Source organism: Ixodes scapularis, unplaced genomic scaffold (genome assembly GCF_016920785.2).
Source record: "Ixodes scapularis isolate PalLabHiFi unplaced genomic scaffold, ASM1692078v2 PGA_scaffold1__304_contigs__length_218370807, whole genome shotgun sequence".
Taxonomy (NCBI): Eukaryota; Metazoa; Arthropoda; class Arachnida; order Ixodida; family Ixodidae; genus Ixodes; species Ixodes scapularis.
Genome location: NW_024609846.1, coordinates 8,496,074 through 8,524,053, shown reverse-complemented (window position 1 = coordinate 8,524,053; position 27,980 = coordinate 8,496,074). Strand labels below are relative to the sequence as shown.

Sequence of the window (27,980 nt, the reverse complement as noted above, 5' to 3'; positions counted from 1 at the left end):
TAAGGATCAAGGCGTTCAAACATATTTTGCCCCGTGACATACAGCCAAGGTGGCACCTTTCACGCATCCTCAGGGGTGCAACCCTGGTTGTATGTCGGGGTTCCAGTTTTTTTTAGTGTGACCCTTTGAGAGTTTAGGTGCTTTCCACCTTAACCAAAGGTACCACTGTGTGTGTGTCGCGGCTCAAAAGTATTATATATATATTTTTTTCGTTTGTGTCACCTCAAGCAGTTTAGAAGGTTTTTTGACTAAACCAAAAAGGCGATTTTGCTTTGTAACTTGTTTTATTTAGTTTGTTTTGTGATGTACGCGAAAGCTAGGCGCGCGACTTCTAAAAACAGGATTTTCGGGAGTTTTGTGGCAGTTGTGGTTCGGTATGTAAGGGGGTGGTTAAATGAAATTATCAGCTGAGTTAGAGACGTCTGTCCCTGTTACATTTCCTTCCTCTGTAAACAATTCTTCCTCTATCTGCCTCAGTCTTGGGTAAAAATCATCACCGTAAAGAGTCATATATAGACATCTTGACATATTCTAGCTGTTTAAAACAAAATAAGAAAACGCGATATTCTCTTTCTGAAATTATTTTCATCTACTTGGTATCATAATTATCATTACTGGGTTAACGCTAAACTTACTTCTTAGACGGGATAAATGCACCGCAGTAACCAATTTTATCATAACAAAGAATACGTAAAAATGTTTACGCTCAATCTCATTTGCTCGAATAATCAGACAAAACATAATATAAAAAATGGCAGCGACCTTCAACTTCAAAATTCTAATGCGTAAATGTATTAAAGAGAATTAGTTAGAGAATTGGTGCGTTAGGTGAAGCATATTTTCCCGCTAAATTTAGCGGGGAAACTGAATAGTTGCATAGGTCACGTGACGTCAATTTCCCCTGGTAAATTTATCTGAGAAACTGGATTGGTGTATAGGTCCCAAGACGTGAATTTTCGTGCTAAATTAGACGGTAATTGAATAAGTGCATAGATCACGTGACGTCAGTTTCCCGCTAAATTTAGCGGCGAAACTGAATTCATGTTTTGACTACGAGACGTGAATTTTTCTTATAATTTTGATGGGGAAACTGAGATGACGTTTAAATCACGTGCCGTCAAATCCCCCAAGTTGTGTAGGTAATGTGACTCCACTTTCTCCGCTAAATATAGCGTGAAATGCACGGAAAGACGGACGGACACAATTTGGGAAGGGGGAGGGTGTAGCGTTAAAAAACATGTTGTGTTTTAAAAAATTGGCCGGAAATTAGAATCGTCACTCGCACGTATCAATTTCTAATTTTTATCAGAGGCGTATTCTAATGGTACATTTTGCCTTGTGGCATTTTAAGGCGTTGCTCCATTGCTGTGAAAAAAAAAATGACCAAAAGACTTGATGGGTTAGAAAGTTAGTGGTGGTGGTACTTCGGACGGTCATCTCCCAGCGATGAAAACGGGTGCCGCGCGGCATTATCACAGCAACCGGTGCTGGCGTCCTTGCGTCACTTCCTCGTGGCGCCCCGTCGCTCGGATCTGGTCGATACAAATAATGCCTGCGGTGTTTAGCGGCGAGCAGCTAGGGCAACGCGGCACCCAGTTTCACTGCTCATGTGATGCATGTTTAAGCAGACGATCACGTCGTCTACTTTCGAATGAGTGCGTCGTCCGTTTGCTGCGACTATCAAAAGATGGAGCCACATGGACAACAGTCGTATGTTCGGTTCTATGCGACGACGTTTAGTTAGGCCTGTTAGGCCTGTAAGTTCGTTAGTCTAATTTTTCACAGGAAATATTCTGCAGCTTCAAACTTCCCAGGGTAAAATTCATCGCCGAAAACACATTTAACGAAAATTTGAAATAGCTAAACGCAAGCATCAATTATCCCGGCCTATTTTAGAGCCAGACTGGGAATCTATGCGAACCTGTAGACCGTTTTCGTGTGACGGTTGCTATTTTGATTTATGCTGTTTCTGGGTTGGATATTGCAATAGTTATAATGTAGTACGGAATTATAATGCAGTACGTTGGGTTGTAAAAAGATTTAAAGAGAAGGGACATCGTTCTCTATGCATTTTGTAAACTCTCACTTTTGCCAGTGACATCTTTAGCTTTGATTTGTTTATAGGACAAGTTTGGGCCAAGACCCGATGTTATAACAACAATTAAAACGGCACCACCCCGCCAAGAAGTTGGCATCTTTAATAGGACAAGAGAGCAAGCACACTGTCGTTCTCCTTGCTCAATTCACTCAGGGATTAACCAAGCTCGAGATGTCTCTAAAAAAGTGTTAATGCGATAGTTCTTGCTTTCCTGACGATTTTATAACAGTCCAATAAGATATTTACATTTTAATGGCGGTACTTTTAAGGCGAGAATCCTCACCGCATAGCAGTATCTTTGGCAGTTGTTCCTGCTGATCAACAGATCGCGGAGCCGAGACGCATCCTTCAACGCAGAGCTCGGGCTTGCAGCCTACGGAGCGGAACTGCTGTATGAGTGATTAACGTGACAAAAAGCTGGGAACCAAACAGTAAAGCGAAACCCAGGCCAGATAAATACAGATAAGTATAAACTATATAAATAAGTAAAAAAAAAAACAGAGTTGCGTTTTTATAGGAAAAAATTGGCGATATGAGATCACTATGATGTATGCCTTTCTTAGCGTCCGAGAAATGAGAACATGGACTTGCAGCCGGTTTCCTGCAGGCCGAATGGGGCCCGCGGGCGGCGTGTTTGAGTGTGGAACAGCGTCCTTGCAGTCAGAAGCAGAATTGCTTGCGGTACGACGCGCGCCGTCCCACAGCCCGCCGTAACGCCTCGGAAGAAAGTAGAGCCGTGCTCAACATCCCACGCGACTGTTGTTACGGAGTGCTGCGGAGACCAATCAGAAGCCGAGAAGAAAAAGGAAAGGTCGCATGCTCGCCCGCCTTCGTCAGCGAGGTGCATGCGGTTCCCCCGTTCGAAAACCGATCTTTCTTTTGCTCGTTAGGGATCGGGGTAAGTGCGGGAGGTGGTTACTCCGAGGCTGCGATGGTTCAAGCTGGCCAAGAGTCGCGGAAACCAGCGGGATCACCCCCAAAGACAGGCCACGTCGACGCTGTCACCGGGCGCCGCCATGTTGCCGTCGATCTCGCTATCTATTAACGAGCCGCAAGCGGCAATAGCCGATTCTTCTTAACTCTTGGCAGCGGTCGTCTGCGCTTCAACGCAACTGCGTGTGCAAGCTTAGCGCAAACGCTCTTCGCAACGTTCGGCAGCTGCCTGCCGCTACTGAACGCATTGTGCTCAAAAGCACATATGTGTTTCGTTAGCGTTTCTTGTGTTGCGTACGTGTTGCATACTCCACGCTGCGCTTGCGCCTCGTCGCCATGCATCCAACCCAAAACGCAGTTTGGGCGCTGGCGCTTGCGCAGTATGGAACATGCAACGCTTACGCAAACGCACAGCGCTTGCGTCTGCTCGAATGCGCAATACTCAAGCTCCCTAAAATTGAGCTTACGGCACGAAGACCAGAATGTGTAATACGGATCGAGGGTTGACGTCAGGGGCGGCCATGGGAAGTTTTCACGAGTTTCGGCGCATATAAGGAAAACACGCGTCGATTTTGACCGCGCTTAACCCGAGCATTATTCACATTTGTGACTTTGCATCAAAATAAGAAAGGCTGCCGTAACACATGATGCATTGTGTGCTGCTTCGCCTTGACGTTGTACGAATGTACACGGTGTCCCCCAGAAGGAAAAAAAATACGTCAAGTGTTTTTCACGACAAAAATGAACTACGCAACGCCGGTTCAAACAAGATGAAAAAGTTTGGAGAACTAGTCGTTCTTTTAATCAAAAGTTACGAAATTTTCTGAAATATTCAATGAACGAATGGCGGCCGACGGAGTGTTTGAATACATGGAGCTCAATGGCGCCAGCTACCGAAAACGTGCAAAAACAGGGCCCATGTTTTCATTAAAACTTTGGGAAATCATAATTTTTTAACGAGATAATTAATGGTTAGTAGTAAACTCTGGCATCTGGTGAAGACCGCTAGCGCTACACTTGGGCGGATAATAGTGAGTTTTCGTATTGCGTATACGAGCAAACGCAAGCGCTAAGCGTTTGTCTTAGCGCTGCGTGTTCCACGCTACTAGGGATGCGCAGTATTTCAAATACAAGTATTTAAAATACGTATTTGAAATACTTTGTGTATTTTGCATTTGTATTTAATTACAAATTGGGTAATGTATTTGACGTCTGTATTTAAATACTAAAACGTGGGTATTTCAAATACAATTGCAATTAAATACAATTTTGTGGGCGAAAATACATCCCTAAAATTCATTGTGACGTCTCATTTTGCTCATCCTAAGACATGTTGAGAGCAGGAAAAAAACTACGTTCTGCATTGAATGCTGTGTCTCTCAATCAAGTACAAGCGTTTAGGGACTTTGTGATTACGGTGCTAGTCCAGGGCAAGAATAGTAACGAAATCGACGGTCACAGGCAGACTGGCTAAATAAGTGCCTGTGACAACTTGTGATACTTTCCAGTCTGATTTCGATCCATATTTTTGCCTGTAACATTCTAATTGCGCGGGTCGTCCAGATTTTCGTAACTGGTGCGAGTTGCAACAATAAAAAATTCTCTGGCTAGTGCTGCGCGTCTTGGTCGTCTCGGTTCTTTGTTGGTTTATACCAAAACGTAATAAACAAAAAAAGCTCGGTACTTTTTTCGCTTATTACGTACAAGCTGTTTACATTTTTTTTGCGATTATATTTCTGTCACGTTACTAGAGCCTCGCTCACTAACTCCCGAGTGTGCGATGCAAACTTAAAATGAGATACCCAGAAACCCGATGCAGGTGCCCTGAAGTCGCTGATGCAAATTTTGAGGAATGTATTTGGAAAAGTATTTGGAGAAGACCAAATACATTTGGTTGTATTTGTATCTTGTACCTAAATGTTTTTTTATATGTAATTAGATTTGTAATTGAATAGATTTTTGACCAAGTAATTTGTATTTGTATTTCGATACATATTTGCATGTATTTTGCCCATCCCTGCACGCTGCGCATGCGCGAAATCGCCGTGCGCCAATCCAAGGCCAAGATTTGGGCTGCGCGCACGCGCAGTGTGGAACACGCAACTCTAACGCAAACGCACAGGGCTTGCGTTCACTCGCATTCGCAATACTAAAACTCACTAAGAGGGTTTTAGAATAACGTACGAAATTTGAGCGCACGCTAGTGCTAAGTTTAGCGCTTGCGTTAACGCACGCTACGCAAGAGAGTTTTAGAATAGTGGCTCTCTGTCGCTACGCAGAAGCCCAAACATCTCGCACTTGCAACGCCACCAAGATACAATAACAAATTTCATTTTACGTACAAAAGGCTCTCATTTGAGGAAAACAGGTTTTTTTGTTCAGATTAACATTTGAGATCTGCTACCGGTCGCGTCCGCTTGCGTCACTTCGGCAAGAAGGGTCTCGTGTGCCGACCTTCGCGACAAACGTTCCCCGCGTCGAAAATTGCTGCTAACCTTACGCTGATTCTCGAAGAAATGCGTGAGCACTTCGCGCAGCGGTTATATAGAAAAAAAGCCTGGGGAATGCAGCCCTCTCGGTACTTTTACGCGGGATAAACATTCTTAAAGCCCTCCTTCTTCTTGGCGAGCGCAAACAAGCCATTTAGCGCGTGCATGAAGGACGTGCGCGCTATGCGCGGAAGAGGGCAGAGCCATCTCGTTGTTCCGCATATATGTCTTGCATAGAGGGGCGACGACATCGTGCGCTCACGGCCCGGTTCCACGGTAATACGACTGCTCGTGAAGAACGGCGTGGCAGCCAGAAGAACGGAACCGCAGCCCGTGTGCTTACACAAGGCTCCAAAGATAGCGGCAAGTGCTCCCGAGGGCGACGAAGACGCGCACCCGCACGCCGATACGCCGGCCGCATGACGTAACATCTAGCAGCCGAGAGGCAGTCGGGTTCCGAAAAGATATAGGCCATTCCATTTAGCGCTCTCTGGGCGGCACCATTTTGTTCGAGAGCAGCGCCCTCTCCATACATCCGGGAAATTCAGCGGGTTCGGCGGGGTAAAACGAGGGAGAGGGCACGCGCCCGACTCCGCTAGCAGACGACAATACGGGAGGTTGCCATTCTCCATCTTTGGGCTGTATCGGTGGGCTGTACGGAACATCGAACTCTCGCTCGTGGCTGCCGTTGTGAAGTGGTTCGCGTTCTTAGAATAGCTTTGGCTACTCCAAAATCAGCCTAGAGCTTTCTGATGTTCTACTTTGGTAAATGATCAACTGACATATCTTTTTTCTGTTACTTAAATAGCAGTTGAGTCAGCCGGCAGTACTACCCTCAACTACTGCGTGTATTGCGGCAGGAGAGCACGTTTTTATTTATTATTTCAGACATCCACTTATGGTCGCTAAAGGCCTACCCGAGTAACGAACTTTGTATAGTAAAAAGGTACAGCCACCGGATTCACTTTTCACCGGAGAGACCAGTCTGACACAGTTTTCCCTATTTTTTTTTTTATTTGCACGCAGATAACAGTGCAATTGGACTCTGTTAGTCTTTTTTATCTAGCATAGTAATACACAATAACTGGCATACCAAAATCTGCGCATCTGCGCTTGAAATTCCAAAAATGACGCGATTTTAAACAGAGTTTGTACGCCAGCCGGATGCTAGCTACTGCCCAGTCGGCGGAGCAGACGACACACGGGCCGAGATGGGGAGGGCCTTTTTTTTTTCTCTTTTTACCCTCTCTGCTATGACCCTAATGAAACGGTGTATACACCTCTCCAAAAAACACTCGACCCCAGGGGCAACAAACCGTTTTCGAGCCCAGTCACTGAGTTTGAGGCTAGACTCTCACCGGCGTTCCTCCTAACCCTAACCGAGTGAACTGTGATTTCAATAGGCGCAGCCTGCGTAGGCGCAGTTTCACACGCTGCTGGCGGACAAATTCTCGTCTTTTCCCGCTACACTTTGTGTTTCATGGTACATGTATTTTCCCGAGGATATTGAGAAAGCATTGTACCACATTTGAAAAAACAAAAAAAAGCAGAAAAAAAAACTAAAAGACTGTAAACTATTTTTTTGGGTACGCGCGCGACAGAGCGAATCCGACTGGAATGTATAGTTCTAGTTATTTGCCGCATGTGAAACAACAAAGCGCTTGGCTGTCAAAATAAATTGCAACAGAAGAGGGCCGAAAGGCATGCATTTTTCACGCTCACAAATAACGTGTTTACCGATGGACAGGACACGGACATACAATTGAGGAAGTGTTAACATTCGAACAATATATCGTACGTACCACACAAGGTGCAGCGTTCTCCGACAACATTTCTTTGAGAACGATCTCAAATAACACAGTCACAGTTGACGACATTCACATCTTGACGATCGGATGGAATCCGAGATGACTTCGTTTTGGGGCACGTTTTCGGGAGAGCTTCCTTTTTTCACAACCGCACCAAGGCAAAGAAACAAACGCAACTGACCCGTTTCCCACCCCAACCCGGACAACTATTTTTGGAGAGGACTGAGGATTCTACGCGGATTATCTGTAAGAGGGCGGAGAACAATGTTCGCAAAATCGCGTCAAGGGTCGTTCGACGTCCTTCATCTCCTTCCTTTCCCGTGACTGTAAAGCACAAGAACTTGAATGGCAGGCACTTATCAGCCTTATTTCTCACAATGGAAGAAAACACAGAAAGGGTACGCAGCACGCATAAAAAAAAATTAAGTGGAAACATTCAAGAGGGGCGAGAAAACGTCGAATGCAAAACCGCAAAAGTGTAGGTAAAGAACCGCGCTGAGCGGGTCTTCACCGTCCTGGACATTGGCAGAAAATTTCTATCTGATAGAGGGCGCGAGAGTCGCACCAGCCGCATCGGCATCAGCATCATAGCGGCGGCCTAGGAGCGTTTTTTTGGAAAGGTGTATACTCTTTATAGACTTAACGTGGCATTCTAGTTAATAATTTGTTTCGAATCCTTGGTCGGGTTACTCCTCTTTACATAAAACGTTGCTCTATATACGTAGAGTGCTAATCACACTTGTTCATAACGCGGTAGCGCGCGGCTCTCTCCGGCGAGCGCTCTCTGGTGGCGATAGTGGCCACTAATCTAGGCACGTGGGGAAAAATAGAACAACCTGCTCTAGGGGTTTCCTGCCCGCTTGATTGGGTGTTGTCGACAAACACTACGCCTGCTTGATAAGAAATTGGGTAAATATTTTAAAACACAGCACGGGGAAATAAAATCTTTCTTTTTTCCTTTGTAATCACGTTATTACCAAGCCATCCGGCTTTAGTTTTTGTGTTCTATGGATAGGGCTTCATGACATTTGGGAAGAGTGTGATAGCAGGGCTTGACGACCCCGATGGAGCAGGCAGGACACCCCTCGAGCGGGACGTTCCGTGTTTCCCCCCGTGGTTAAATTAGTTGCCTGTAATGCCACCAGTCGAGCGCTCGACGGAGAAAGCCGTTCCCTTTCACGTCATGGGCAACTGTCATAAGCAGTGTACATCGATCTAACACATCTCTAGCGTCTTCTCTTTCGCAAGTCAACTGGCACTACCCAAACGCTGCAATCCGGAAGGGGCTTGGTGAATGACGGAACTGGTAATATGTCTAAACATAAAAAAGAAACTGTCTGCGCTTTGGCACTGAGCATGACTCACGTTTCACCCTGTTCAGTGCCATAGCGCAGACTGTTTTTTTTTTGTGGTTCTAAACGCATTATTAGTTACGTCAATCGACGAGCGGCCTGCCTAAATTGCAGCAATTGGCTCTTTCAAGCGCTTTCCTTTCCTTTCATTTCATTCATTGTTGCTCGAAGAAATCCTTTCGAACGTATTACATGAGCGAGGACTTGAAAACAAATTCAAGGGCACAATACATAGGAAACCTTGGGTTCAAAAAACAATCGAGCAATTAAGAACAAGATCAGAGGTGGCCATGATTGACTCAAGTAATGTACACTATGCCGAGCACATTCAAGCTGAAACGGATGATCATCTTGGAACTAATTCGACGATAAATCGTCACATTTCTTCCTAAACAACACCACGCCACGTTCTGTTGCCTTGGAGTTTTGGAGTGCGTTCCAGACTTTGTGGCAACAAAAAAGTCAGGAAAGCCGACCCTCCATATTTCTTAGAGTGCATACCTTTCTGACGTCTTTGACGACGATATTAGTTCCAAGTAAAAATTTAGGCTCTTAAAGACGCGCGGAAGTCTTCGGTGAGGATGACTCGTTGTATGCGGGTCTAGTGTAGCGAAGGCAACGCATCAGGCGTCAACCATCGGCGAGTTGTAGAAGGCGTAGTTCACGAAATGTCAGAGCCTACACAGCACCGGGCGTATCCAAGCCCACACGCCTTCCAGTGGTCGTCCAGGTTGGCGTGAAAGATGGCTGCGCAGAGCGGACGGCCCTCCCTCTGCTCCACGAAAACCGCATGCATAAAAACCATAAAAAAAATGATTCGGTCTAAAGGTTTATTTTGCTGCATCTTTTTTATAGAACTACGGCCGCGGAAGAGGAAACGTCCTCGGGCTTCCCGCATGACGATGTCGGGTGCGAAAGAAGCGAATGCCTGTGGCTCGGAGTAACTGTAATCCTGTAGAGGCAAATCTGCAGCCCCCCGCGCCGCAATCTCCGAGGCGCATATGCTGAGTTGCGTGCGATTGTTTTGAACGCTTCTGAGTCGAGCAATAGAATCGCGTGAACTGCCCGTGCACCACAGCACGGTAGCTCCGCCGTTCGGCCGCTGTCCAGAGCGATGAGCGAAGATTGTGGAACTACGACTGCGGAAGCGGCGTCTATCGCCGGAATTCAGTCAGCGAGCAGAGCGAACAAACGAGAAGACCAACAGATAAGAAAAAACGAGCCTGCGCACTGCGCTCTTCTCAGCAGCAGGCGGCGCGCCGTTAGGGAGCGCGGCGGTGAAATTCGGTCTGGAGTTGCTGTTTAGACCTTTTCATCCTCCTCCGCATGGGCGCTGCCATCTTGGGATCACGTGACGCGGCAGCCATTAGGTTACGTCAACTTGCTGCTCCACTCTACCCTCCGCGCCTTAGCGGATGCGTTGTATTCGTGTTTTTCGTCGCGTTTCACCGCGCTTTCTTGCTTTACTTCGGAAACGGTAGTCCGATACGTCTACTCGACGACTAAGACATCACGAGGTTTCAATGGTCCTCATGACAACTGAGATTTGTTTACTAATAGTCACGGAACATTCTCAGTAAGTAGCGCGTATAGGGAGTATTCACTAGACGCCATATTTGTGGGTGCTGTTTAGAGCGCATGCTCAGAGAGAGCTCACATCGATAGGCTGCGAAGACCGTCACTCTTGATGGTGCAGAATGCACGTTGCAAAAGAACTGTGGAAGCTCGCCATTTGCCCGCGCTCAGCATTCGCGCACACAGCTATGGCCGCCAGTGAATACTCCCTATATTTATACCGCGCATGTAGGATCGGGAGGCGTCAAGAATAGTCAGCGCAAAAAGACTATCCGTATTTCCTGAAAATATCATTCTTTGTATTCATATTATATCGAAAACAGTTTCCTGTGATTACGTAAAAAACCATCGGAGGAGATAGACAACGAACGCTTCGCTTGTATTTTACCTGAGGCTAGAAGTACGTCAACATCAGGCGATTTGTTTGTTCATAATATCACGCCTACATATGTGTTTAAGATTCTCAATCTTTTTTTTTTTTTTTCGCAACGTAAACATTTAGTTGGTCGGTTCACCTCTGAAGTTTAGGGTATTGCACAAATTGCTTGCTCTCACTTCGAGAGCCACTTAAGCAATTTATTGATTATTTTTAGATAACCATTGCCATCCACTTCCTTTATTTTAACACAATGGTTGGGTCTTCCTGGGTAAGGAACTGCCACAGGCACTTAACAGTACTGAGTTTTAGAGTAGCGTGTGCAAAGAAATAACGTATTTTTCTATTTGCAAATCCGAAACGCGGTTTGGGTTCGGCGCATGGGCAATAACAACACTTTTTTTTTGTTGTTTTGCGTACGTTGTTTTAACTTTTGCTGCAGTATCTGAAGTCCGCTATATTTGACGCCCCCTCCACCCCCCCCCCAAAAAAAAAAACAAAAAAAAACAAAAAAAAAAACAGAGTTGTTTGCATGACAATTGGATTGTCATGGGCAATTGGATTTTCCAGGATTGTCGATGGGGAATAAAGGTTTACATTTGGAGGCTGTCGACACCGAAATTTACAAAGCGAATTTCTTCAAACAACTAAATAATATTTGTCACAGGTAAGTGAAAGAGTGTCTAGCCCCAGAATTCAGCCAAACGTTCTGAGGTATTTTTCCTCCCGCGCCTTTCAATTTTATTTGTCCAATTTTACGGAAGACTATTGCCAGACTTAATTTGACGCTCCTGTCGCTTTAATTATTTCTTGAGTAAGCAAAGGTTCATACAAAAATAATTTATTTCCTAGGGTCAATATCGCTAAATGCTGCTTATGAGCACTTTAGCAGGGTTGATAATTTAAGAAATTTCCTTCTCGCCCTGTCAAAACATCCTCGGGTACTGAATTAAAGAAAAAGTGGCCGATACAATACTACTTGTTTATATCACTTATCTGCATCCTTACGCGATACGTTTTTAGTCTGCGAAGTTCACTAAAGTTTGGGTGCCCACGAAAAGCAAGCAGTGAGTAGTTAACTCGCGAGTCCATCTGTTGTAGCCGATTCAGTACACTGCTAATCAAGCTATCAATACGCTTCTTTACATTCACGCGTTAGTCTCTTCATTAGTTTGTTTTTCTGGAGACTGGCGTCTTCGATGGACGATCGTCTACGGCCGTAAACAATCGTCCATCGTCTACGTCCGTAGACGATGGTAATCTGCCCTGTACATTAGCCAGGCTTTTCGCGACTGCCCATAATCAGATGCACTAATGGAGCTGGTAAAAAAAGCCCGCAATTTAGGGTTACACCTCGTAATCCTCAATGTGGCTTAATACCACTGTTTGATTGGTTGTGTAGAACAAGCAAAATATCGTAGCACAAAATTGAGCAAAAGCAACGTAAAACAGCAACATAGCAGCGTTCATGTTGAAACCGAAAGCAACCAAATTGAAGCAACCTAATGGCGCCGAGTGCGTCAGCGCCGCCTATCTGCCGGTGAGGCGACTACTAAAAAGAATAGGTCTATAGGACCCCTACGGGAGTCAGAGTTGCGCGTTCATTCCCGGAGCGCCGTGTCTTCTGCACGGCCTGTTGATGCTGCTCCTCACGTGACTGAATTTGGCGAATAGAGGCGCCGCGCGTTCGAGGCACGCGCACGCTCAAAAGCAGGGGAATATAATTTTTTTATTATTTTAAATATAAAATAATAATAAAAAAAAAATATAAAAAAAATACGCCGAGGCGTGTGCAACGTCTACTTTCCTGCACGGCATTTGATCCGGCTCCTCACGTGGTCGGATCTCGGCGAATAGCGGCGCGGCGACACGTGGAAAGCAGACGCGTCACTCTGGCTCCCGTAGAAAGCCGATACAGGAAATCTAATTCGGTCTAAATCGGCCTAATCGACCCCATAAGTGATGGCGTCACAACATAACGCTCCGCTCCAAACAAACCGTTGCCAGGGCCGTTGTTACCAACAGATACAGAGGGGCTCGACGTGCGGTTAGGAATTGTCCGATAAAAAAGCAGATATTTTTTATACGCATTGATATTTTCAATGTCTAATCACGAAGACTTTTTGTATCGTCTCTGTGCCATAAAGCGATGACAAAATCCCACAATAAACATTCACAAAAGATTTTGCCTTGCTAGCAGACGACTGAATGTCTTCGTGGGTTCAGTGGCTCTCTCTGAGGGAGTCCACGGAGTGTGCAGAAAAGACGGGGACGAAGGAGGACAGGACCCAAAAGAGGCACAACTTCCAACTGATTTTATTGAAACGCGTTGCGGTATTTGTAGCCAAACTTTGTCACGAAAAAAAACAAACAACCATCACAGAGCATGTTCACGGTACAGCATTATCTTACTCCCAGGTAAGCAAGTTCCTTTTCAGATAGAGCTATCGAAGGCTTAGCGATACACGTGTCGCCTAAGTAATTATTGGGATCACCTTCTACGATTTCACGTGTTATCGTAGGCTCGCCTTTTTTAATTCTAACGCATCCATCAAATAGTGGAGCCTAACCGCATGCCTTGCAGTTCATCTCAAGAAACCCATCCTTGTGTTTTTGCACATTGTTAGAGTGCTTGCGAAGCCCATCATTTAGGCATCGCCCCGTCAGCCCGACGTATTGTACGCCACAAGACAGCGGATTGCGATATACCATGAAATGCATGACAGTCGAGAATTTTTGTTCAGTGCTTCTTTTCGCATCCGTGTTTGGCAGGCACGTCAAGGTTTGTTAGTTTCCAAAATTTCATGAGCGTATTGGGCGCGGAAAACACTACCTTTACACTTGACTGTAAAGCGATTTTCTTCGAATTGTGCGACACTTGGTGAATATACGATATAACAACGTTTTTGTTTTTCTGTATTGCCTTCTGGCTTCCACTGTTTTCTTCTGATACAGTGATTTTCTAAAAGGCTTGCAGCAACCGCAACAAGAATGTGCTTGGAGTACCCAGCTGCGGCGAACCCCATTGCGTGCTACTCAAAACCAGCAGAGGTCAAATGCTCAGTGGAATGCTTGAATGCATAGTTAACACAGAGGCTTACAATACTTATTTTGATCAGCTTGGAGTTGGCTGAATGAAGAGGAAGCAGCGGCTTATGCGCACGCGGATGTGATCGTCGAGAAATAAAAACCAGAGGTAAAGAAAACATAAATGTGTTGTCTACGGGCATCTCATGCGTGGTGTTGAGCGTGCAGTGGCATTATTTAAAAGTGGTCATGGTTTTTGCAGTCTCTGCTTCAAAAGCTTTGGGATCGGAAGTAGTAATAACTATGAAATCATACACGAATCTAAAACTTCCTTTACTTTAGACCCTTGAAACCGGCTGTTAAGCGTGCTATCAAGTTGTGCTAAAATAAATGGCTGAGGACCGGCGCGATGCACTACCCGATACATATGCCCTGTTTTTGCAAATAATGTTAACCATCATGGTGAATAAAATTTTCCAACGATAGCAAAATAAGGAATTCTAAAGAGCCACTTCTAGAAATCCCGATTTATTTTTAAAGGCTACAACTCAGTGCATTGACACGTTTGGTGTGGTAGCCTTTCAAAATATGTCGGGGATTTTTAGCAGTGGTTTTTCAGTACTCAAATATGTTGTATAAATGCGTTTCTACGACTCCTTACTCTTTTTGAAGCAACCGAAAAATGGTGACCAGGACGCACGGTGTAAGATACATTTAGGTGATGATCCTCTGCCAGACGCGGCGACCACACTATGTTCGGCGTACAGAGCGCTTCACTCGGACGGGGATAAATGGCGCCCAAGTAGTCGTGTCTGCTGGTCGTAAAACCCAAGATCGAACAAGGTTCTCTTTCCTTTCGACTCTTCGCATTCTAAACTCGTAAAAATAGGCATTGCTTCATCTTGCCTACATGCGGTTTTGGAGAAATCAGGCAACCATGTAATGCATGCCAGTTTCGGCCAGCAGCTGGAGCTATTGGTTGCGGCTGGATTCCCTACATCGTTGTTTTTACCTGTTCCAGAGTCGCTACTTAAGAAGGTGATGGGTGGGCTACAATGAAAAAGAAGACATGCCGAATGAGAGAGCGATATTCATTCCCTAACATCGTCAAATACCCCACAACCTAAGAGTGGCCTAGATATACGACACGCTTATGGTGTTTTGTTTACCTAAGAAACTCGCGCAACTGTGCCTAAGGGTTGCCAACAAAATTGTATCCAAGCGCATTTGCTCAGTCAAATATAGGAACAAATATGTGGAATGTACGATGAGCGTCGTGTATAGGAAGGATTCTGCTGACGTGCGGCGAGGTATTCGTCGGCCAAACGGGCCGATGTATAAATTAAATATTGGGTGGGCATGCTTGGTCTCTGCGGTCGACAGCTGAGAAGCACTTGGCGCTTCATTGTGCAAATCGTGGATGCCAGCCTGTCAGACGGCTAGCGAAAGTTTGGAGGCCTACACAATCAAGAAAGGGTCTGGGCAGCGAAGTCCAAACATCGGTCCCTCTACATAGCGAAGACATGATATCTGGACACGTGCTGAATTGACTATGCTGGTGGTGAATGCTGTTGCTTACTTCGGTGTTTATTATCAATAAAAACTTCACTTTAATATAAACGCTTGAACTGTGCTCACCTTCTACTTTCTCTCCATTTGTTATGCCCTGTGTCGAATCTACTAAGCATGAACCAACTAGCACGCGTCGTCAGCCTAAATATTGGTCCAGTGCGTCAAGAAATAACATTTTACGGGATATAAAATTAGCCTGTTCTCCGAAAAAACTACCAATCTTTCTGTAACTTGCTTATTTGCGTAACAACCAAGGCAGCGAACTGCGGCTTCAGAAGTAAAGGAAATTGGGAAAGGATTTACCACAAGTAACCCATACTTGTTACGAATTAATAACCTGTAACCAATTAATTATAATAATAATAATAATAATGTGTTTTATTCCCTTTACAAATACATACAAATAATGCTGGCCTACAAAAGCAGTATTCTGCTTGTGCGTAGGACCAGACAATCCAGCGAAATACATCATGATAAAAAAAAAAAATCGAACGAGTGCAATGTGGCCATTGATACCAACATTAATAGAAAACAAAGCCGCAATTCGGCACAAAACAGAATGAACACAACTATCGAAATCATAAAGAGGCACGTATACAGTGATGGGAGTAAAGCAGTGTTTATGGAGGTAATGAGAGGCACCAGTTTTTTATTTCTTTTTTTGGTACTTTTATCGAATTTATTTTCATTAAAGGCTCAGTGAGCTCATTAAATAAGGTGGGAATAAAGTGAGCTCTGCATCTTTTTCCGTATCGCGTGTAAAGTCTGGGGATTATAAACCTTTCTTTGCGCCTTAGGTCCCTAGGCTTGTCCACTGGAACCTTGAACGTTGCATCGTAGAAATAATTTATAAACGTAACGTATCTATGAAAATTTTTAAAGAATACAATTTGGAGCTTCTTTGCTTTATCTTCCATATCTAATGTTCCGTATGTAGTTCCGTTGTTAAATTGTTGACTTTCGGTATCATATCATTTTTCGCTGAAATTACGCGAAAAGCATAAACTTTTGGACACATCGCGCGTCCCACGGCCAGTTTAAAAGCCTCTGGATTATTGTCTCAGGAACATTCTTAACCCCTCGCCGTCCCGGCCAGGTTTCGGGACGGCCAGGAGTTTAGCAGGAGCCAGAGGGCTACCATGTCGCAGGAAGTCGGAAACAGCATGACAGAAGCCGCCTTATTAGAGACCAGAGAAATCAGCACTCCACGCCACTCCGTCGTCGTCGTGGTCGACCATCATCACTAGGGAGTTTTCGTAGACCGCGCTGCCCCCTCCGCTAAGCGTTCCGCAACGAAGAAGTTGCTACTGCGCCTGCGCGCCGATAGCTTTGACTGTGGAGTTCCCGCTATCGTAGCGGGTTGCGGAGTGCCCTGCGGGACGGCGAAAACGATCTACGAAAACTCCCTACTGTCAGCGTTGCGGCACGTCCGGCATTAGCTAGCTTTGCTGCTTTGAACCTTATGCAGAAGAAGCATGTTTCTGCTGTTGCTATTCTAAGGAATTTGGTATATTGAGCGTCCGCTTAATATGTGGTCTTAACGCGGACACACTCGGTAACTAGATGCAAAAAAAGCAGACACATTTTTTTTTTCTGTAAAACGCTAAACGCCTATGCAACACAAGTGATTTCGCCCGAAGGTTGCATATATGATCTCAGTATTCGTTTTAATAACATACATATATGACCAGTTTTTAGATTTTCCTAAAACACACTAATGATAAGTGAAGGATTCTGTATCATTTGTTGGCTTGCATGTGCAATTACTAGGATCTTGAACACACGGAAGGATAAAGTTGTCCATGAAGGGCTTAATTCTAAGGAAGTACATCGGGAGATGGGTGACGTTGCATGGCATCTCGGTAGCGGTTATTAGTCCCATCAAGATCCAGCGGTCATCCTTTGTCTTGTACACCAACGGGCCTCCACTGTCGCCCTGTTTGAGAATCGAAAGGCGAATAGAACAAAAAAAGGCATTAAATAGCAGGAACCCACGCGAATGCTAATTTACATTGGTCACGTCTAATTAAGATATAGCGCAGTTTGGGGGAGCCATCGCGCTAGTGTGACGCCTTCCATTTTCGTATCAAAGAAACCTGTGGCTCGTATTTACTAATAAGCGTACTCTCATTGAAAGGTACTTGGAAGCAACATGTCTGCACGGCCATGCACTTTTAATGTGTGTTGTAGCTCAAAACAGGAGCCACTAGACATTAACAAATATTTGAGTGGTGGAACGGGTTTAGTCTACAATTCGGAATGTTACTCAAAGCAGTATAGGCGAAATTATATAAACAACAAACTGCCTACTTATATGCTTATTGCTGTGTGTCCTGTTTGACTAACACTTCTCTGTCCGCTACTCTGGAAGTTTTAGAAGTTATAACAATCAGTTATAAAACTGCCTGTCAAACTTACGTGATCACCTCAGAGAGCACTGCATCGAAGAGCTCCACTGGGGAACGCAGAGAAAGTGTGAATACACCTGGGCTCCTATTTCTCGGAGCTTGTTTCTATACCGAGTTCATTCATAAAGTGACAGTGCAAGGCAATCAACGTGCTTGTTGGAGAAGTTCTATGTCTATATTTTTGCAAACAATCTCGCTCCCGCCCATACTAGCGCGCAAAGAGCGGAGTCAGTTGGTGAGAGGGAGGCGGTTGATTGACCCGGCGAGCGCGTTGCTCCCATTGCACTTCCATCTTAGGGGTGAACGAAGTATAGGTAGAATGCTGAACATTTGGGGTTTGTTGGTACTCTCAAGAAAAAATGGGAGTAGAATGGTGTATCGTTACACTCTTTGTCCCATATAATACGCCCCAAAACTTCGTTTCAACATACTGAGCCCTAGAGTCAAACAGACGGCCCCAAGTTTTACGAGGGGCTTGATAACAGTGCCTTGTAACTTTTTAAACATCTAAAGTACGTACAGAGCGCGACACTGTTAGCGCGAACAAGCGATCGCCAGTTTTTCCAGTTTCTCTCTTTGAAACCAAGGGATGTCATCCAAGTTATTATTGCTACGGAAAGAGCTCATTTAGTTCTATAATGCAAGCGATAAAATTTCGTGCGCAATAATACTATTTAAAAGTAAAATGCGAAAATGCGCCGACGTCGTGATCGCGCTAACAGTGTCGCGATGTGTACGTTCTTTCCCTTTTCACAAATGTTTCCAACGATCTTGCAGTTGATGTCGCCCGACAGCGCTTACTTGATGACCGAACGCTCTCTACTCGCACGTAGATGATATCATGTAGATGATATCATTTTGCTTTTGCGTCTTTGTCTGAACCAATGTTTCTTTGCCTTCCGTGGAGAGGTGTACCATCAAGTGAATGGCTGTCCAATGGGAAGCCCTGTCTCTGTCAATGCCGCTAACCTTGTAATGGAGTATATCGAAGAGAAAGTGTTCGGTGAGATTGTATTTCCTGTCAAGTTTTATCGTAGGTATGTTGATGACACTTTCGTTATTCTAGACAAGAATTTTGTTGATGATTTTCACCAATGCTTAAACAGCGTCCACCCCGCGATTACGTTTACCTACGAGCCTGAACAAAATAACATGTTGTCCTTCTTAGATGTGTGTGTGATCAGAACTGACGAGCCGAACAACAGGATGGAAACCAAGGTTTATCGTAAACCATATGACAGTGGTAATTTTCTAGATTTTCTTTCGCACCACCCTGTACAGCATAAGAAGTCTGTTGTACGAACTTTTGTTCACAGGTCAAACACTGTGCCCTCTAACGCGATATATTGCGCTAATGAGCTCGCACGTGTACAAGAGTCTCTGCAAAAGCGAAACTACCCCGGGCGCTTTGTAGATGAGGTAATCAACCAGACGAAACGAAAAACGCACTCCAATCCAGACGACAAAGAACGAAATCTCTTGTGCATTCCGTACGTTAAGGGACCTAAAACCTGTAGGTATTCGAACTGTGTATAAACCGTACCGAACTATAGCAAGTATTGTGTCTAAGCCAAATGACCCTACCCCTGCGGATGCGGAGAAAGGCATTGTGTACAAGATCCCCTGCCAGGACTGCGGCTCTTCGTACATTGGAGAGACCGGACGCAAGAAGATAACCAGGATGAAAGAACACCAACGTGACGTCGAGTATTCCACGAACGCCACCCGTCTCAAGACGGAGCTGGTCGACCACGCGTGGGCCACAGGACACACCTTTGACTTCACAGCCGCGACGACCTTGGCAAAGGAGGATAGGTGGGGCCCACGCAAACTACTTGAGTCATGGTTCATCCGCGGAGATAAGACGGCGTGCAACAAGAACCGTGGCCCCCTCCCGGAAGCTTACATGGACCTTCCCGATAAATAGGACTGCGTTGACCGATGCTCTCTCATTCCTGTGTATGTACTGATGATGCCTCCCGCATGGGAGGCGAAACGTTTAATGAAGTTGTTTTTCTTGTTATGTGAAGTCGGTGTTCTTATTTTAATCAATATGGTGAATATAAGGCACAACCGCTGGCCTTTGGTTTCTGTCCCTCTTCTTACATTGGATTAAATTGGGATTTTTGGTTTTCTGAAGGAGTTTTTCTGCGACAGATATTAATACATGATTAGGGTACCCCCCCGATAGAAGCCTAGCTATCTGCGCGTCACAGCTGGTTTTTACAGTATGCGGGCATGACTTTTTGATGGCATTTTTAAGGCATAGGTTGACTCCACCCCTCTTAGCTAATTTGGAGTATGCCGATTGATAATGGAGGAGTGGATTTTTCCCCCTCGGAGCGTATGACCAACAAGTACGATGTGAAAGAAAAAACAGTCTGAGGTCTAAGGACCTTGGGGACTCTTCAACCGGAAGTTCATGGGTTATGTCCAAAGGATCCAAAACGTTCTTGAATATCGAGAGGACTAACAGATTGTTTGTCCAGGTTGGACAAACAATCTGTTAGTGTATCATCCTTAGCTTTATCAAAGAAAGAATTGGATTATCAGAGATATCATCAAAGCACGAATAGTGATGAGAAAAGTTTGTAATTTTTAAAATTACACAATTTTACACACCAGAGACCAAATACCCAATAAGCAATGATAAATAACTAATAAATAAATAAATAAAAAAAACAAAAGAAATAAAAATAAAAAAAATATTAAAAAATTAGATTAAAGTTTTAATTTAATTTTTTAATATGTTTTATTTTCATTTCTTTTGTTTTCTTTTATTTATTTATTTATTAGTTATTTATTATTGCTTATTGGGTATTTGGTCTCTGGTGTGTAAAAATTTAAACTGTTCTCATTAACGGCGGAGGTGAAGAAGTTGAAGATTTGAGGAAGAAGAAATATAGGACTGAGTTGTAAGCCGGCGCTCCGAGTCTGTTTCCTTCTTGTGTGAATGTGAGTGTGACTCTCTATCCGTGCTGTTCTATCCAGGCAGTCTATCATGACGAAATAAATAAAAGAAAAGACAATAACAGACAAGTCACGTGACTTTCGATTTAAAATGAAATATAGGGATGCAGGTGCAGGATGATTGCAGGAAGTAGTTTTAGTTGTCTCGCCTCCAGCACGAGCTTCCGACCTGTGACGACACTTTGGCAACTCGTGCGCTCAAAAGCGCGTGCGCTGCCGAAGCACGGTGGAAGGCATAGCACGCTTGCTGGCGGTTGGGCGTTTGAAGACACTCCCTCTTACTCTCATTCTGTCAAGAAGCACAATTGACAGCGTTCTTAAAGGGGCCCTGCAATCCTATTTGAGCGTGTACCTTTTTTGCGGTTTCCAGGTCTCTTGGGGTTCGGGCAAGCCAGCGGGCACGGAGAGAGTAACTAAATATCAGTACGTCATATCTTAACCGGACGACGCGGAAACCTCCTCCACCGACGGAGGCGACCCGCGGTACCGAAAGCACGCAAAATGTGACGTCTTTGGTCCTGGGCTTACTACTGGTCACAACTGCTAAAAGCTTCGTTTTAGTCGAAATAGAATATATAAGTGGCGCGAACCGTTTCAATTAGTTATAAAAGTAGTTTTTGTTCAGTATCTTAGATCAGAAAAGAAACGAGTGCAGTTTATAAAGTGCAAAGACAAGAAATGACCGTCGGCATACCCGCCACTAAGCGGTGGAAAAGGCGGCTACACGAGAAAGGAGTAGTGGGATCAGCCTACGAAAGGGAAGGGTCCCGGATGTACGCGGCGGCGCTGCGGTCGTATGGACAGGAGGATCCGACCGGCTCCGAGCGTTCCGAAGGCCTTCGGCAAGAAGCTTTGTCTTGCGGTTTGGCCGTTTCGCGGTATGGTAGCCCGAAGTGGCTCCCATTCTGAACCGATATTTACCCCGTGTTTGCTGTCGTTTGTGGCCAATGAAGTGTCATGCCGGGTTAGTGTTTAATCGCGCAGCAAATGCAATGAGAGCCGCTCTGGCAGCCCGCTGCATGCAGCCTATCTGGACCATGCTTTAGTGGCGCCCTCTTGCGCCATCAACAAGCAGCGTGGCAGACGGGAGCGCTCGATGAGCTCACCGAATACCATTGACTACCAATACTGGAAACTGGAGCCAAAATACGTGGGGTTGTCGGGAGACACAGAAGTGCTGCCGTCTCTCGGTGTGGGATGGTAAACTATGAGCTCGCAATTAAAAGGATAACAGTCATTCACTGCACTATTTTTTCTCTTCACACTCTCAGGAATTGTAAATACAGTATATGGCAAATCGGTGTGCCGATTTCAATTGAGCAAGAGCTGATACACGGTATTTCTAATAATGAGGTGCGCTTCATATTAGCACTAAGCATTTAGATTATATCGACCTATGTATTACACCTGGTACAAATGACTTACTGGCAATTAGTGATTTTTTAGTAAATTGACAGTTTATGGACCACTCGAAAGGCTATGTCTGTTACTAGCTGTAGTGACTGGGTCTTTGCAGTTAGAAATAAAGCAGAGCAATTCAAATATGCAATTGCTCCATGGGTCATTATTTTAAATTATTTGAGATTCACTTTAATGAGGCTGGAAATGCTACACGACGTAGTAATTACAGCCTGTAAATGCTACACTGGCTGTTTAACGAAGAGCCAGTATTTATAAGGAAGTAGAAATAGTGTCCGGTTCAGTATTACCTGTCGTTTTTGGGACCTGGTTTGCCTCTAATGACTGCAACGACTATTGGATTTTACATACTTCTGAGTTATTTGGACAAGTATAAAGAATATTGCCTTCCAAGGGCTATTAATGGCTCTCGGTCAATATTCTAAGCTATTTCTGGGGATATAGACCAAGCAGCTGTTTATTAGGTAGTTCCACTTGTGAAGTTGTGATAGACTTTAATGACCATTAGTGACCATTTCGTGATATTTGTAATGTTATGTCTGAGATTGCTTTTGAATGACTATTATTTGATGTTTGTTTTTATTTCCTAATTATATGGCGGATTTTGGTTCCAAATTACTTCTAATGACAATCAATGACTGTTTGTAACATTTTTGAGTTATTTGATTGCACGCGGACTGAGTTGGCTTTCAATGGCTAATTTTCGCTTTTTGATCAAAATTTGACATGGCAGATATGTAGTTCAAATGACTTCTAGTTACTTTTAATGACTTTTGGCCACTATTTTGAGTTATTTGATTGTGTGCAGACTGAGTTGGCTTCATATAGCTAATATTGGCTATGTGATCATGTTTATAAATTATATGGCACATTTGGGGTCCAAATGACTTTCGTGACTATCAATCGCTATCAGTCACTCTTTCGACTCATTTGCTGTGTGCAGACTGAGTTGGCTTCCAATGGCTACTATTGGCTGTACATTCATATTTATAATTACATGGCAGGTTTAGGGTCCAAATTACTTCTAATGATTCTCCATAATTATCAGTCCCTATTTCAAGTTATTTGATTGTGTGAAGACCGAGTTGGCTTCATATGGCTATTATCGGCGATATAATTATATTTATAAATTATATGGCAGATTAGGAGTTCAAATGACTTATACTGACTATTAATGGCTATTAATCACAATTTTGGGTTATTTAATTGTGTGCGGGCTGAGTTGGCTCCCAATGGCTAATATTGGCTATACAATGATATTTTTTATTTATATGGCAGATTCGGGGTCCAAATGACTTCTAGTGACTATCAATGGCCATGAGTCACTATTTCGACTACCTGATTGTGTGCAGACTGATTTGGCTTCGTATGGCTATTATTGGCGATATTATCATGTTTATAAATTATATGGCAGATTTGGGGTCCAAATGACTTCTAGTGACTATCAATGACGATCAGTCACTATTTTGACTTATTTGATTTTGTGCAGGCTGAGTTGGCTTCCAATTGTTATTATTGGTTAGAGGCGTCTGTTACTGACCAGTTGGCTCGAATTGCAAAAAAAAAAGGCAATTAGTTCTTATTGATTGCAATATTCTGCTATTCTATACTTATGAATGAAAATGGCTTCAAGTGGCTATTGTTAGCAATAGCATATCATCTTAACAATATAACCTTAAATTGCTTCAGAATGTATATTAGTGACAATTAGTGGCATAGTATTCATGATGTTTTGAATATGAATGGATTCAAGTGTCTACTATTATTGGATATGGGCAGTTCTTGGCCAAATCGGCTTGAAATGGCTATGCATGTCTATCAGCGACTATTATTGGCAATTTATACAATTGGAGTGTGTATGGATTTGAATGACTTCAACTGAATAATATTGACTATATGCATCTATTCTTGACTTGGTTGGCTTGGGTTGGCTATTATTGGCTATAATCATCTGTTCCTAACTTGGGTGGCTTAAATTGGCTACAAATGGCTTAACGTGACTAGTATTGGCTATTACCATCTATTTTTACCAGACTGGCTTCAAATGGCTAAAAATGGCTATTCATGAATATTCATTGAATGAGTATGAATGGCTTTTCATGAATATTCATTGAATGGCTATGAATGGTTATTCATGAATATCCCCAATTATACTTGCTATAGCCATTACTAGCCCATTGAAGTCAATCTGGTCAGTCAGTCAGTACAGTCAGTACAACTTTATTGGTGCCCGAAAAAGGAATTAGGAAGCGGTGAGGAGCCCACTAATGTTCCCCCCACCCCCCCTCAGACGACGGCCAGGATCCCCTGGACCCTGGCGGCGTCTTCGGCCAGTCGGACTAAGCCTTCTTGGACCCGAGGGTTCGAGCTGAGCAGAGTGGTCTCCCAGCTCTCTTCATCTCTGAGCTGCGTGAATAATTTATTCGCGCAAGCGCCCCTGTTTATGTTACTACACTCCCACACCATGTGTTTCAAGTTCGCCCTCTGCCCACAGAGTTTGCACGCGCCCGTGTACCTGTCCGGGTACCACCGATTTAGTAAAGCCGGACACGGATAGGTGTTCGTTTGCAGACGTCTCCACACCGTGGACTGTCTTGTTCAGCGAGTGGTGCGCGGGGGGAAAACTCCTCCTCCCGTTCGTGTAGTGGTCGAGAATTTCTCTAAATGTAACCAGCCTGTCTCTCCCGGACGACGCGACGGGGACCCCAGACGTTGTGCCGGCCCGGACGGTAAGTCCTCGGGCCGCGTCGTGAGCCTCCTCGTTGCCAGGAAGCGACGCGTGTGCTGGTGCCCACACGAGTCTCATTCTTTCTCTCCCACCGAAGCACGTCTCACCCTTGAGGACCCCCAGAGTCTTCGGCGACACTCTCCCTTTGGCGAAGTTGCGAACCGCGCTCTGCGAGTCGCACACGATTGTCCTGACGCCGGGCATGCTTAGCGCGAGCGCTACCGCCACCTCTTCCGCCGCCTCCGGGTCGTCGGTCTTCACGCTGCAGCTCGCGACGAGGTGTCCGTCACCGTTCACCACCACCGCTGCCATGGCTCCTCTTCCCTTGTACTCGGCCGCGTCGACATACGCGACCCCCTCCTCTTGTTTTAGCGTCCTTCCCAAGGCTTTGGCCCTCGCCTCCCTTCTCTTGGCGTCGTGTACAGGATGCATGTGCTTTGGGATGGGGGAAATCTGCAGCATCTCTCTGATGTGTAGGGGAACGTCCACTTTCTCGCCTCTCTGTGTCTCATACCGGAGGCCGAGGCTCTTGAGAATGTGCCTGCCAGTCGCTCTCCTCGTGAGCCGTTCCAACTGGGCGGTTCTTTGAGCCTCGATGAGCTCGTCGATGGTATTGTGTACCCCGAGGGCCGCCAGCTTCTCGTTTGACGTCGAGTCCGGCAGCCCTTGGGCTCGCTTGTATGCTTTCCGCACTATACATTCCAGCTTGGACTTTTCGGCCACTCCGAGTCTCATGAAGGGAACCACATACGCCAGCCGACTCATCACAAAAGCTTGTACTAGGCGCATGAGGTTGCTTTCCTTCATCCCACAGTTCCTGTTGGAGATCCTGGCGATGAGCCGGGCGACCTGATAGGCCGTCCCTTTTAGGGCCTGTATCATCTCCCTGTTCTTTCCATCTGCCTGTATGCGCAGGCCTAGCACCCTGATGCTCTCGACCTGGGGGATGCGGTGCCCTTGCACGAAGAGTTCGATGTTCGATTTCTCCTTCCTGCTGCGTTTGGGTCTTAGCAGCAAAAGCTCGGACTTCTGCGGAGAGCACGCCAGTCCCCTGGGAGCTACGTACTCTTCTACCACCCGGATTGCCTCCTGCAGTACTTCCTCTATGAAACCGTCGCTGCCGCCAGTCACCCACAGCGTGATGTCATCCGCGTAGATGCTATGCTGCGGTCCGGCTATCTTTTCAAGTTTCGCGGGCAGGCAGATCATCGCCACGTTGAAGAGGTACGGGGACAGCCCCGATCCCTGTGGCGTTCCTTTTCCCCCAAGGCAGATGTCTTCGGACTCGACCCCGCCGACCGCCAATCTCGCCTTCCTCCCGCTCAGGAAGTTCTGGATGTATTCATATGTTCGCTTGCCCACGGCCAAAGCCCTGAGGTTGTCGAGGACTGCATCGTGTATAATGTTATCGAAAGCCTTCGTCAAGTCCAGGCCCAGGATCGCTTTGGTGTCGAGGGGGGAGCTCCCCGTTTCATGCACTATCTGATGCTTAAGGCGGAGCATCACGTCCTGAGTGGACAGATGCGGCCTGAAGCCTACCATGGTGTGCGGAAAGAGCTCTCTCTCCTCCATGTATCTGTTCAGCCTCCCGAGGACGACGTGCTCCATGAGCTTGCCCGCGCAGGAAGTCAACGAAATGGGTCTAAGGGAGTCCAGCTGCGGCCTCTTGCCCGGCTTGGGGATCATTACCACCTTGGCGGTCTTCCACTGCTGGGGGATAAAGCCCCGCTCCCAGCACGCGTTCATGTATCGCGTTATGCGGGTAACGGCTGCGTCCCCCAGATTGCATGCCATCTTGTTCGTCACTCCGTCGGGACCCGGGGCAGACTTGGTCTTGAGTCTGAGCAGGATCTCCCTCACTTCCGCTTCGGTGATGGGCACGTCCAACGCCTCGTTCCTCTCGCCGTCGTACTCAGTAGGATCTCGGGGTGGGCTGTCCCCTAGGTACCTCTTGCGGATCTCCTTCATGAGGTCGTTCTCGCTCCCCTCATGGCGACGCAGGATCTCGCTCATCTTGTTCTTCTGGGCCGTCTTGGTGCCGTCTGGATCGAGCAGGTGCCGAAGGATGTTCCAGGTCTTCGGAGCGCCAAGCTGGTGGTCGAAGCCGTCGCAGGAATCTTGCCACTGCTGTCGCGTGATCTTGCTGGCATGTGATTCAATCTCCTTACTTAACTTGGCGATCTTACGCCGAAGGTTGCGGTTATGTCTCTGGATCCTCAACCTCCTCTGCATGCTGGACTTGGCCTCCCACATGTGCAGGAGCTTACTGTCTGCAGTCAGCATGTTCGCCTCCTCTGGCACGGTCTTGGTCGCGTGCTCGGCGCAGGCCCTCAGTTTTTCCGTCCACTCCTCGATGTTCTCAATGTCATCTTCCTCACACTCCTCTAAAAACCCTCTGAAGGCGTCCCACTCTGTAATCCTAATCCTTCTGCCCTTCAGTTTCCCCGGACCGGCTGTGACCGTCGCCGCCACCACGAAATGGTCGCTGCCCAGATCTTCCCAGGTGTTGATCCACTCCGCTCCTTTCACGTTCCGGACGAATGCTAGGTCCGGCGTGGTGTCCCTGTGTCTTGCATCTCCCCTCCTAGTGGGTTGATCCGGGTTAGTAATCAGAGTCAGTCCTCCGTCATGGGCGACATGCCAGAGGTTCCTGCCTTTCACGGTCTCCGTCAGGTACCCCAGTCCGGGTGCGGCGCGTTGAAGTCGCCGACCACCACGAGGGCCTGTTGCTTTGCGATCTCCAGGGTCGCCCGGAAAAGTGCGGCGAACCTGTGACGCTTGGCGGGGCTGCTGTAGACGTTAAGCACAAAGACGCTGCGCCCGTCCCTCTTCGTGTTGGATATGATCTTGATCAACACGTGTTCCACCGTCGAGATCCCGGTGTCGTGCTCGATGACGGGTAGGTCCCTTCTGACTAACGACGTGACCCGCGTTTTCTCCTTGGCATCCTTACCGTATGCCCTGTAGCCGGAGACCTTGGGCATGCCCCATGTCTCCTGCACGGCGACAACGTCGGGTGTGCTCTCTTCTTCTTTGGTCCTAACGTACTGCTGCAGATTCCCCCACTTCCTACGGAAACCGCGGCAGTTCCACTGCCAGATGACGTACTTCCTACGGCTCCGATCCATCTTCGCTGATCATAGTCTCAGTATCTGGTCGTGTGATGTTCCCCGTGACTCTGGTGTAGTGCGGCCAGGTGTCGAACGGGTTCGACGTGCCTTGTGC

General features: G+C 46.0%; 1 protein-coding gene across 1 annotated transcript in view; it reads right to left on the bottom strand.

The window, feature by feature from the left end:
• Positions 1 to 16,944: 16,944 nt before the first annotated feature.
• The window catches only part of LOC115318283 (chymotrypsin-C-like), a 34,901-nt gene continuing 23,865 nt past the window's right edge, over positions 16,945 to 27,980 (bottom strand). The window contains exon 6 of the mRNA XM_040212050.2: positions 16,945 to 17,166. Within this exon, the coding sequence (XP_040067984.2) occupies positions 16,945 to 17,166 (222 nt within the window). The remainder of the gene's footprint in view (positions 17,167 to 27,980) is intronic.